At 41.2% G+C, this 13,157-nt stretch overlaps 1 protein-coding gene across 1 annotated transcript in view; it reads left to right on the forward strand.

Moving 5' to 3' along the window:
* Positions 1-13,157, forward strand: part of LOC136373451 (ensconsin-like) — a 66,928-nt gene that overhangs the window by 49,733 nt on the left and 4,038 nt on the right. Inside the window, exons 10-18 of the mRNA XM_066338344.1 lie at positions 1,100-1,221; positions 1,617-1,747; positions 2,375-2,616; positions 8,645-8,780; positions 9,894-10,074; positions 11,199-11,303; positions 11,535-11,588; positions 12,373-12,466; positions 12,872-13,070. Of these exons, the coding sequence (XP_066194441.1) occupies positions 1,100-1,221; positions 1,617-1,747; positions 2,375-2,616; positions 8,645-8,780; positions 9,894-10,074; positions 11,199-11,303; positions 11,535-11,588; positions 12,373-12,466; positions 12,872-13,070 (1,264 nt within the window). The remainder of the gene's footprint in view (positions 1-1,099; positions 1,222-1,616; positions 1,748-2,374; positions 2,617-8,644; positions 8,781-9,893; positions 10,075-11,198; positions 11,304-11,534; positions 11,589-12,372; positions 12,467-12,871; positions 13,071-13,157) is intronic.

Here is a 13,157-nt window from a genome sequence, read left to right on the forward strand (position 1 = left end):
ATGAAATACCATCTTTATTTTTCATCTTACACCATTTCACTTGGTCCTTGTCAGTAATGGTGATATTTCCACACTGTTCCCCTTGTCTAATAAGCAGTTTTTATTTTTTGGTTTGTAGTCAGTAGCCATATTTTTACACACCTGTGTATGTGCTGCTTTTATTTTACCATGAATACTTCAGTTCATGTCATGTGGGGAAATGCCATCTTTTTTTCTGTTACTGTTAGCATATGACACTCACTATTGCTGAATTAAAGATATGTTTTTATAAGTTTACTTAGAGGTACTTCTTTAATTTCAGTAGAAAAGTACTTGTGCTTTAACACAACCTGTGCACAAACAGAATGCAGGTCTCCTTGCACAAATGCTGCAAATACAAAAATAAAATGTATTTTCCATAAAGTTACAAAACTATGTGCTGCATTTGTCACAATTTATTTGAATTATAGAAGAATCCAATATCTAATTTTAGAATATTTTTGCATCTACGTGTGCTTATCTGTCTATGATCATGTTAGTAAAAAAGTAATAAGATAAAATTTCTTTCAATATCTTATACGTGAAGAGATTGACACTTCAGGTAGGAAAGGTATCATAGTTAAATAGTTGACCTTTTTGTCCTGATAGATTTCTTTTACACCACCTTTGAAAAGAAAGGAGGTTTCCTCCTGGAGTAGAGGAAACATGCTTAAAATCTGAACCTCTCATGAAATTGTCAGGAAAGACGCTAAGCCATTAAAACTGAAGCATTTGTGATCTAATGCAACTTTACTAAAATTAAAGTAACACTGGTGTACTGCAAATTTGGTCCATTTTTGGAAAAGCATTTTATTTTTATCTACTCCAGACTGCTGCTTTCAGAGTGTTTATTCTTGGTGCTGTTGCTTCCCAAGTACTAATTGTGTGGTGATGTCTGTTCATGACCCATTGCACTGTGCACTGCCTGCGGTGTTTCCCTGTACGGTTTCTAACACACACAATCTCTCTTTCTCTTTTTATCCCTCTTCCTTCTCTCCTGTTCTTATGCTGTGCACTTGGTTCTCATTTTGTCTTGTCAAATTCCTAACTTTTATAGAATCTCACCTCTGTCCTCGTTCAGCTTCAGCCAGTTCCATCAATTCCCCAGTCCCAGCTCCTAGAGTGCCAGTGCGCAGCCATAGCATCGACAGGTTGAAGTCCTCTGTGTCTTCATCTGATGCAAGTTCACCTGATTCAACCCAGGTTTGTTGAAAACCCACAGAAATTAAATTTCTATTAATCTGGGGGGTTGGAAGAGCTCAGGATGGGATCCTGTTTCACCTCTTTGCTGCTACTTTCAATAAGCATTAATGAAATGTACAATAGCATTTGCTTAAAAAATACAGAGTATTAAAATCAAATTGGAATTTTATGGTACTTGCTCTCCCTTGTATCTTGAAGGCATATTGTTTGCTGCTTATGGTTCCCAAAGTTTAATTTATGTAAAAATTAAACACAGACCAGGTCTGTGTTTTGGAACATAAAGGAAATTCAAAATGTGTCTTGTTGAGCACTTGCTTGTTTGTTGGAATAGCAGCTCCTCTGTCTGCAATGTATTCTAGAGAGTCAGCAGTATTTTGTTTTTGTGTATCTTCTAGAAATCAGAAACAGAAAAACTATTCCCAGGTTCTGGTTTGAGGCACCCTCCCTCACCATCTGTGTCTGCCCATAGAAGATCCCCCTCTCCTGCTCATTTGGTGAAGCGTCCTCCGTCCCCTTCTGCAGTCAGGTATGTGTCCAGGTTGAGCCCCTTCTTCAGTCAGGTCCATGTCCAGTTTCAACCCCTTCTGCAGTCAGGTATGTGTAAACACCTGTTATTCAGCACAAAATGAAGGCTTCTTCCTGTTTCAAGACAGCTGAGCTGTTAGAGTTTGGATGACCTACGCTATGCCTTGTTTGTACAAAAAAGACTTCATTTTGGGTCCAATTTCCCTTTTCTAAAGAAGGGATGCAGCTTTTACTTCAACCTTTGTTGTGCAGACAAAACACACCCTAATTTTCTGTGCAGTCTGTGCACTAAAACCAACAAAAGCCTGCAAGCTTTTGAATAAACTGATCCACCTGTATTAGCATAGGAAGTTTCTTGGATTGGAATCATGAGGTTCATCCTAGATGTGGACTAAGTGGAGATCTGGGCTAGCAGTCCTGTTCTGATGTGAGCCCCCAAGTAGCAAGACTGGGTGCCCAAGGTGTCTAGGAATCCTGGTTTGAGTTTTATGGGGAAGGCACCAGTAATTTGTGGGTGGATTTATTTTTAAAAGTGAGGTATGTAATATAAACTAAGCAAAGGAGACTTCTCTCCTTAGATGCATGATTGAGATTTTCAGTTAGCTCTGAATAATCTTTATTTCAACAGACAAAAGACTCACCCACCTTCACCTGGTATGTCGAAACAAAGGCCATCATCTACTCCAGTCTCTAAATCAACACCCATCCAGCATCCATCTCTCACACCAGGTGTTATAAACATTACCAAAAAGAAAACTGAAGCAGAGAGCAAACCAAAGGATAAGAGCACAGAAGGAATAGAACAAGAGCAAGGTACTTCCCCAGCCTTGGGGAGGGATGCAGGAACAGCTAGCACAAAGACCAAAGAAGGTGGGTGTTTCTCAGTGTCTCACTCCTGCTCTAGGCCTCTCCAGTGTGTGCTAGGACTGGGGAAACAACTGGCTCGTGAGGCAGAGCACTGAAGGGTAGGATGCTTTAAGGCAGAAGTTGTTCATTGCTGATTATATAATAATTTTACATGGTATGACTTTGGGATGTGAATTTTCATGCAGTAGTTGGTTTATTTGACTTGGAGATTAAAGTCAGGAACTTTCAATATTACTACTTGTACTGTAATTTTAAGAAAAGCAGAAATCCTCTTTGCTTTTTGGGTTTCAGCTGCTGTAGCTGAGGGATCTACTAGCTTAGGTTTATAAAGTCAGTAGTTAAACTACACAGAGGTCTTTCAGTTCAGTTGGTAGTTCTTAAAATGCTCCTGTAGAGACCTTGGAAGACAAAATCAGCTCCTGTTCATCACAGGATGAAAGAGAGTTTTCACAATGCTTGAAGGCTGCCTTGGCCTAAGTTCCAGTGAGTGTGTAATAATTGCTGCCTTGGGAAGAGTGATTAGTTCACAAGTCACACTGAGAAATTATCGTGGTAGATTAAGGAGAGCCATATACTGGATAAGCAATTAGTGTTCTAGTCCTCTTCATTGTGCCACGTGAGCCCAGCCTCTGTCCCTCATTGGGAAAAATGCCAGCTGCCATCTCCAGCAGAATCTGGGAGAGCCTTCTGATGAGGTCTGGCAGGGAATTCGCTGCACAGAAGGACTTAGGGGACCCTTGACAGGAAAAGGAGGGATCTTTAGAATGTAAGTTACAACCAGCAGGCAGTACTGGGGGTGAATCCCTCAGACAGGAGGTAAGTGGGAACATGTGCTTGCTGCACGTTACTGCATGGCAGTTCCTGTGTGCTTTCCTGGGCTGCTGCTGTTCTCTGCCACTTCTGAGGTTCCTCCTGATACTGTTTCTGTTGGATGTGAAGAAGTGTCATTCAGCTGAAGAACTCAGGGTACAGCTCTCTGGGCATGCGTTCCTGTGGAAGGAGGCCTGGCTGTCAGAGGTGGATGTTTGTACGAGGTCGCACATCCGTCGTTGGTGTCACATCCTTTGTCTTTGCAGTCAGAACATCCATCCCTCGATGTGCTGCCATGCTATTGATAAATGTCTTGTGTGCCTCAGAGCATCATCACTTCTGATCAATGTCATCAGTTGGTTGAAGCCTCCATAACAATGTGTCCTAGTCCTGTGTCTTCCAGTTGTTCTGGAACAAGAGCATCTGTCCTTGTTCCTTGGATGCCTGATCTGTCTCCTCTCTACACTGGTTTCTGAAACTGCATTAACCCAGTTTATCTGTTTCCCTTTTAGTTTATTTCTAATATCAAAATAGCCGTCTTTGTAGTGATTCCTACTGGGGCTGTGCAGAGCTCTTTATTTGACACAGAGCAGAAAGAAATAGTGGGCATGTTCTTCAAAATAAGAGATGATTTAATTTCTCTCTTTGAATGTTTTGGTACACTGCAATATTGCTATGTGAGGCAGAATCTTTTTTCTTAAGAAGTTGCTTTCAGTTTACAAGGCAATTTTCATTTTACACATTTGTGTCAGTAGTTCACCCCGTGGGTTGGTGCAATTCCCTGTCCCAGACAGCTTCTGAAGTCAGAGCACACCAGCAAATGGCATGTGGCAAATCAGTCTCTAGGTCTTGTAGGCTTAGCCTAATTTCAGCTTTGTGCACTTGTATCTTCATCCTATCTCTTCTTCAAACTGAACTTGTTTGTCTGTTTCTGACAGCAATCAAGTTTTTGTCTTGTTTTTTGTGTCTTCCTACTGCAATATACAGTAAAACACTTTTTATTTTTCAGTGACTGTAGCAGTTGTCATTTCTGGCAGCAGCCTCTCTGAGAATTAAAAGGCTTGTTCAACTTAAAGCATAAGAAGTGCTCCTTCATGAGCTCTCCCCTTATGCGTGATGATAGGTAATAAACTATCATGGAGCCTCACATTTTGTGTCTGGGTACTGAAGGCTTTGAAATATGATTCCTAGATTAATTGTGAATTAATTATTTACCTTGAAATCTGTTGGAATCTTCCCTCCATCCAGCTAGTACTACATTTTGCACGTTTAGAGATTGTTTCTCTTGCCTCTTTCTCTCTTTCCCCTTCCCTTACAAAAAAAGTACTTTGATAAAAAGACTGTTCTTACCAGTAATGACTAGAAGTACAAGGAAAAGAAAGGTGAGTGTAAAAGACTGTCAGAATTTTCTTAAGGTGTGTTAGCAGTCATGTTGGGAAGTCTCATGTTCTGCCCTATGGAAACAGGCTGTACAGGGGTACATGGAGATGAAAACAGTGTTGAAGTATCCATATGGAAATCATCAATAAAACTGCAGAAGTGAAAATGCAGTGGGAAGGTCCCCAACCCTTTCTTCTTGGTTTTTTTTTCCCTGTTCTTTCCATATCTGCAGTGTTCTGAACTGTTGTGACTAATTTTCTTCTGTCAATACCAGATATCATATTTAAGCTGTCATTATCATGTTGTACCCTAGAACTTAAAAGTCTAAAACCTTTAGGCTTCTTGCTGAGCATTAGGTTGTCTTATTTAGGTTCAGTTTTGAGGAGGGGAAATAGTTTAAACTTGACATTAAATGTCAACCAGATTTGATACAACTGGGAGAGATTGCAAACGTGCAACAAAAAATGGCCTCTGCTGTAAAAAGTGCATAGTCTGAACAGAAAGTACACTCTTATGGCAGAGGAAGAGAGACATTTTGATTTCTTCATGGCAGATTCAAGTACATTAAATTTTGACAATTAAAAATTCACTTTTATTTCAACAAAAATAAATGATTACTGCATTTTCTTTTGTGTACTTTGCTTGTGATCATGCACTTGCTTTGCAAGCATTTAGTGGTTTTTACATTTCTCCCTCTCCTGCATGAGTAGTGGGGGCTCAACTTTTGTGGTGTTGAAGAGCTGGAATTCTTCCATTCTTCGCTGATCATGGTGGGGGAAGGGAACACTGTCCGCTGTCGCCTCTCTCACCGCCGCCTCTCTCCCCCGCTTTTGTCACAGTACTGTGCTGTGCTGTGATCGAGGGGGTCGCGCCTCCGCCTCTCTCACCGCCGCCGCTGCGGGAGATGCAGCCACCGCCTCGCTCTGGTCTCCGCCTCCCCCCTCCCGCGCTCCGCCGCTTCCCTGTTGCCAGGAGAGGGGAGGGGGCCGCGCCGCCTCGCTTGCCGCCGCCTCGCACTCTGCCTCCTGTGTCATCCCCGCTGCCAGCCCCCCTTGTCACTCTCAGCTCTGCCCGACCTCTCGTGTTTCACCACGCCCTCAGGGTCTGGTGGCTGTGCCACTTCCTGATCGGTCAGTTCGCTCTCGGAGCTGGCGAGAGAACTTCTGCTCCTGAAGCCACGTGGTCTTATTCAGTGCAGCAGAGCGCCAGACATTGTACCTCTCTCGGGACAGGGCTTACAAACACTGAAAAATTTCGCAAAACTTGGAGGACTTTTGCATCTCTTTGCGTCATTCCTCGTCCCGTTAAAAGCCTGAATGGCGATCTCAGCAGTCAGGCAGTCTCGGCAGCCTTTGTTTTCGGCCGGGAAAGTCCCCAGGTAATTTAACTTTTTTCCCAAACCACACCGAACTCCCGAGCCGTTTTTCTGTCTTTTCTGCCTCCAAATGATAAGTCCCACAGTATTTCTCCTATTTTTTCCACTCTGTCTCACTAAACACGAGCAATGGTCTGGCTAATTTTCCTCTTTTGTTTTGTTAGTCCATAGGGCTAGTCATTGTCCTTAATTGTTTCACCTCTCTTAGAGAGAATATTTGAGAGGAGCCATGTAGCTGCCTGAAACTTTCTATCCATATCTTTTCCCTTCTGTTTCTCTGTTTCACAAGTTCAGCTTACCACAGCCGTCTTCTCCACTCAATGCAAACCCCCGTGGCTCCACTTTTCAAACTGGGGGGTCCCGCCTCCAAACTCTGCTGTCCTTGTGTTGGCACACGGTGGCTGGACGCGCTGGGCTTCCTGTAACTTATCACCGAACCTGCGCCAATCAGTTAGCTCATGGATTGTATGGGGATTCAGAAAGAACCCCTGAACATCTCCGTAGGTTAGCAGCCCTGGGAGCTCCTTACGGAGATCTATGTCCTTAATCTGATGCTTTTCTAAAAAGCAAGAGAATAAATCATGTGCTGCTTGCCTCTCCATCCTTTTCATCAGCGCTGTTGCAGCCTTGCAAGGCCTTCGGCAGCACTTTACGGCCGGACCCTCCACTGAGGTCGTCTGGGGCGCAGCACCTTGATGCTTTTCGCCGTCCCTGCTGCTAAGGGATCTGTCCCCCATCCGCTGACCAGCCGTGGTCCGTTCATTTTTATCACATCAGGGTCACGGTCACATTATGTCGCGGTCGGCGAGAGAAATGCCACAATTGATACGACTGATCAGCAAGACTCAGTTTATTTAGAAGAGTTTACACAATTTATAGCACACTTAATAAGCTTATGCATAGTACTAAAAGCAAGCTTACTATTGGTTATATGAAAAAGCACGAACTAACCCCCACCTCTGCATTCCTATGGCTTCTGCTGCACATTTGATGTTGTCCAGAAGTTACACCCACAGACACTGTGCCCCTGACTATAAAGATAAGGGCTGACCAGCATCCTGTTGCTATCCAGCTGCAGATTGTTTACGTGACCTCTCGCAGCTAGCCATTCTCCTACAAGAAGCAATGTGTTATCTGGGGAGGTGGTGTTTTCTCAGCTTTGGATAAATCTAAATGTTAGAACACTCTCTATGCCTGCACTACATCAGTGCTGAAATGCTTTTCCTAGGACTGCAGGAAGAATTTTTATGCACAAAAGACAGCCGTGATTCAGCTGCTGAGAGTTTGCTGTGTGTAATTCTACCCTACAGCTGCAGGTAGTGATTATGTGTCCATGGGGCCTAAGCAGCTTTTCAGGTATTAAAGTTCCTAATGATGACGTGTTTTGAATGATTTGTCTTCTGGTCAGAAGTAAAACAAGTGGTCAAATCCTGATGTCATAGTTCATTAAAATTACCTTGACTTCAAGGCTGTATAAATGTTAAGCAAACATGTATGTGCTGATTTGTGAAATGTTCAGGAGAAAGGCAGGTCCTCACCAACATTAAGATGCTACTGCTCTACTGATATCAAGAGCTGATTCTCTGAATATTCAGATGATGAGTTCTTAAATCACATTCAAACAGAAATATTTCTAGGGAATGGGAATAACTGATAGAAATCAGAGTTCTTCCAATATATATATTGAGAGCAGCTGGATGGCAAGATGGTTCTGCTTTGACTTTTTTCCTGATGTTAATTTGTAATAGTGCCTCTGATGTTCAGACACCAGAACACCAGGCAGGTCATGAAGAAACATAAACAGCAGCACCTGCAAAGATCTACTCAGCTGGTGGTTGGAACTGTTTTGATCTCCACATAAATTGGAAATTGATTTGTTGCTAATGTATAGAAATATGATATTACTGAAGTCATTAGCATATACCTTCAGGGCCAGATAAAATGATGGTTATTTGCACTCTAAGATACTCTATAAATACAAAGGCATGAATGTTAATGTTATGAAGCAAGAAAAATAAAAGAATGATAATTTTTTCTTTAGGGTCCTGTGCATTCAGTTTTATTAGAAGGAAGTGAAAGATATTTCCTAAAGCATTTTTTTTCCCAGTTTTCTTCTCAGTGTTCAAGCATTACAGAAATAAGGGTGTCTTGTCAGAGACATGTTTTAAAATGCTGTGATAATTGGAGAGTATCTTTAAGTGTATCATCTGGAATATGGCTAGATCAGTCTTGAAGTGAGCTGGTACTATTTCACTGTCACTGAGATATTTGTGGCTCTGCATCTTCAGGGCTCCCCTTTGGCTCTTGCGGGCCTGTTACAGATAAGGGTGCAATCACTGTGTGATGAGTGCTGATTGAAAAAATAGTGAATCAGTTTGCCATAAGATCTCATCTCACAGCAATAACATCGTTCTTAATTTTAAGTTCCTGGAGCTTTTTAACAGCAGATTCTTTCAACCTTTGCAGAATCAGGTAGCAAAACAGTAGCAGGGACCACCACAGCTGAAGAAGCTGCTAAAATCTTGACAGAGAAGCGACGTCTGGCACGGGAGCAAAGAGAGCATGAAGACCAAGAAAGAATTCAGAGACAACAAGAAGAAAGGTAACAATTGAGGGGAAGGAAGGGATACTTTCAGTGGTGGGGTGTGGTTGAAAGGGACACTCCAGTTGTATATGTTTTCTGAGTTTTAATTTAACTTCCTGCAAATGTTAATACAGTTCCTGAAGCTGAGAGGCACTGGCACCAACTTGGGGCAGGTTGCTGTGTGTAACATCAGTTTATATATCTCAGTATATATGTAATGCACAGTCCCTGTGAAATCACTGCTGCTTTTTTTCTTCCAGACACCAGTGGGGCTTTTGTTTCAAAACTAGAATGTGCTTTTTGCACCACTTGTGTTTGGTTTGTTTGTATTTGGTTTAAAAGAGTTGACCTCTCTGTATTAAACTTTCCTTTGATCAGTTTAGGCAGTGGTTTGATGGTACATTAAATCTCACTTTAGTGATATGAAATATCGATCAGGAATGTTGCAGGCAAGTAATTCAAAGTGTTAAATCAGTGTGCATTTGGTTCACTGCATAGAAGTTGTTAAAAATAAATGACTAAGTTAGTGCTGACTAACTTTATTCCAGATCAGGGGTCACCTGTCTGCTTCTATGAACACGGTGGAACATTAGATTTTGTCTGTTTCCCAGTTGTGGATATGAAGCTGTCAGAAACTTGCATATGATCTGCTCTAGGTGTTTTATCGCAAATATATCATCAGATCTGCTTTCTAATGTCTGCAAGAGCTGGCAATGTGCACCTTCAGTGTATCTCTGAATTCAGGCTATAGAAGAAACAGTCTTTTAGGAAATCCCACTAAATTTATGTTTGACAGTGATTATAAGCTTCATTCATGCCATGGTTGCAGATGGTTTTTATTAAATGGTCATTGCTTAATCCAGTTCTCAGTCAAACATTCCAGTATTGTAATAACCTGCCTTGACTTAATCAGCAAAGAGCATTTACTCAGATAATTTCTTTCAAGTTATTCTGATTTTTCCTTTGACAAGTCTGGATGGTGGCATTTGTGAATCCACACCAGAAAGTGTCTTTATGCAGTTATTTTTTGACTGGACTGCCTAGAACTTTCTTGCTTTCCTACTCTGTCTCTTGTGCATGCACACTTTTAAAGAAATCAATATCCAGTAATCTGTACCTTGGAAACTCTAGAATCAGAGAAGAAGAAATGGCCAGGAGAGCAACTGAGGAAAAAGCACGACGTGAGAAGGACCTCCAGAAGCAGGAGGAAGAGAAGAGACTGGCCTATGAAGAACAGCAAAGACAAGCTGAAGAGAAGAGGATCTGCCGGGAACAGGAAGAACAGGAAAAACTCACAGAGCTTCAACAGCAGGTCTGTGGCTCCAACTGTGTTCCTGGAAGAAGCTGCTGCTGTGGTTTCAAGAGGGTTATCTTTGATTTTTCTTTCACAGAATGGTTTTGACAAATCTCTGTCAGGCATGATGTGAGGCTGAGTTCATCCTGTCTGAAATGGATTTGAGGCTGTCTGTAGGTCCTTTTATTGCCCTGGTCTCTGTGTTTTAAATTTTTTTTTTACTAGCATTTAATAAATTCAAGCGTGGGAAGAAGCAGCTATTTTGGATTTTTTTTTTAGCCATCAGGGATGCTCTTTTGCATATGTAAAATATTTGTACTGAGCCCACTTTACCAGTGGAGTTAAAAGGAAATGATCTGTCCGGAAAGTAATCTGGTTTCCTCTGATTCCTCTCAAAGAAAGATTGGTAGTGTTTCCAAGTCTGCTTTTCCTGTTGCTGAATAGTCTTCCACTGCAAGTATCCATGTACTCTTACAAAGGCAGCAAAGGCATCCTTTAAAATGAAGGGAGCAGTTCTGCAGAAAGCAGGCTTTCCTTAAATTAGATTAATTCTGAAAACTAAAGCAGTTTTACATTGAAATAATTTGTGTTCAAAGAGTTATATCTTATGAATGGCTTTGCCATGTGTCTGTATATTTCTTTAAATGTCTGTTAACAACAGTTACTCAGAGTGTCGACTATGTTTCTATCTTCTTTCCAGTTATACTGGAAAAGATTCTTCAGTGTAGAAGGAATAGAAGATGTTCAGCACCAAGTGTCTTGGTAGCAATACCTGACTGCCAAGATTTTTAAGTTAACCTTGACACATTTAGAATTTAATTGCTGTCTTTTTACTTTATAGATTGGCCTTGTTAGCCAAATGTTCATCCCAAAGCATAGTCTGAAAAACAACATTCAGTAGCTCAGCAACATTCAGAACATTTGCGTCACCTCAATATAGTTGGTTTCAGTTTCTGAATGTCATAGTAATATATATTTCATGTCAGTAACTGGGTAATTGACATTTAGTTGTAATGTGTGGTCATATTAAATAGTGATTGATGTTCCCGTCTGTGTTGAACCAGATTCTCTAACTGCTTTGCTTTTTACTGTTGGGAATGAGTTATGCACTGGGTGCTCTCTTCTTTTTGTTTTATTTTCAGAGAGAAGAAGCTGAAGCAAAAGCTCAAGAAGAGGCTGAAAGACAGCGACTGGAAAGAGAGAGAATTATGCAGCAAAATATGCAGGAAAGGCTTGAAAGAAAAAAGGTAGCTTGTTTTGAATTCTCAGCCTAAAATGAACAGGCAAATGGTCTCAGATGCAATTAAATAGAAGTGTGTATTTTTGAAGATTGCCAACTCTGGTTTGTGAAATTTAAAAACAGTGATAAAAATAGTACACTCATGAAAATGGAAGTATATTATGATTGATGAATTTTAACCAGAATGGTGAAATATAAAGCTCTGTATGTCATTGTAAATGTTCTCATGTTTTAACAGAGAATCGAAGAAATAATGAAAAGAACACGAAAATCGGATCAAAATGAATCCAAGGTACTGTTTTGTTTGGATCTCTATAATGACAGAATAGGACTTTTTGCCTTGTATCCTGTCTTCCTCTGTCATCCTTACACAAAATGGCTTCCATAGGAAGTGGAAAGTTGTGGTGCACCAGAATAATTTCCAGTAGCTTGCCATTGCACACATTCTTCTGCTTTGCTTGCTGTGGGAAGTGTTTTTGTTACATTTTTTTCAAGGTCTGTAGACACAATGTTATCTGGTGTTATCACTTCCAGATTGGTTTTTAAATCACTGTTTTAACCAAACACTGGTTAGTAATGGATTTTTTTTTAACTGTGTGCATTCTGCCAGGACTGTTTTTTCCCAGAAAACTTAGATATCTGGCATCATCTGTTTGCTTAAAGCAAGTGTTGGATTCTCTTTGGATTGCTATTGCTACAGTAAACTGGATGTATTTTTGTTAATGCAGGGACCTAAGCTTTATGAAAATTTGTGCATATTGAGGAATAGTTGTTCTTCTTTAAACATTCAAATATTCAAGTCTTCCAATAGCTGAAAATCAATAAAAATTTAGCACACACCTTGGAGAAATGAGGGGAAAAGAAACTCAGGAATTAATAGGTAGGAGGTGGAAGTGGGTCCCACAGGCTCTGGCTCAGTAGAGCATGTGTTGCTGGGTGACCTGGTTGTCTGTGAGCCTTTGAACTCATGTGGCCTCATTTCTGACCACAGGATGGTCTTTGTGTGGGAGCTGTGACTGAATTTGTGAAACTGTAGAGGACATGGAGTTGTTCCAAGTAACACTGTGACAATTCAGTTGCAGAATGAAGGGAAGTCTGCCTCGGAAGTGATGGAGGGAGAGGATATTGAAGAGGAGGAAGAGTTGGGTCTTGAGAAGACTGATCAACCAGGTAAGGAAGCTGAGTGAGTCAGGCCTGGGTGGCAGTGATCTCAGTGATGTTAAAGCTCTCTTGAAAAGGTCAGTCCTAACAGCACTGGGATGGTCTGAGACACCAGTCCCAGAGATGCCAGGGGGACTCCCTTCTTGAACAGAGAATCGGTCAAAAAGATTTGAGAGTGAAATGCAGGCAGCATGCTTTCATTTTATAAGTGGATTTTTAAAGATGAAAAACAAATTTCATGTTGGTATAGGCAGCTTGTCTATAGACAAATGAATCTATTGAAGCCAAGTGCCTCGGGTTTTGGCTAGGAAAGATTATTTTGGCACTTGTCTTTTATTCATTTAGAATAGCGATTCTGCTACTCAAGTTCTTTTTTCCCTTGTATTTAATTTTTTCTCCCCCCCCAACGTTCAGGAAAGCTAAATGGTGTTGACTTGCTGCAGGAAGTCAAGGGGGAGGCAGAGGATTGTTTAAAGACTGCACAAAGCATGATCTCTGCAGAATCTGAGGCACAAGATGAGTCAGAGTTGAAGGCCAGTGAAGTGTTCATGAATGGAAGTGACTTGAAAACTGACGAGGGGTCTCTGTCTGTTACTGAACTAAATGATTCCAGGTGAGTCTGCTGTGCTCTGGGAGCACTTAGCTCTCAAAAGAAAGCTCTTGTCTATGTTTAAATTAAATGCAGTGCTGTCCTGCAGCA

Source organism: Sylvia atricapilla, chromosome W, assembly GCF_009819655.1.
Source record: "Sylvia atricapilla isolate bSylAtr1 chromosome W, bSylAtr1.pri, whole genome shotgun sequence".
Lineage (NCBI taxonomy): Eukaryota > Metazoa > Chordata > Aves > Passeriformes > Sylviidae > Sylvia > Sylvia atricapilla.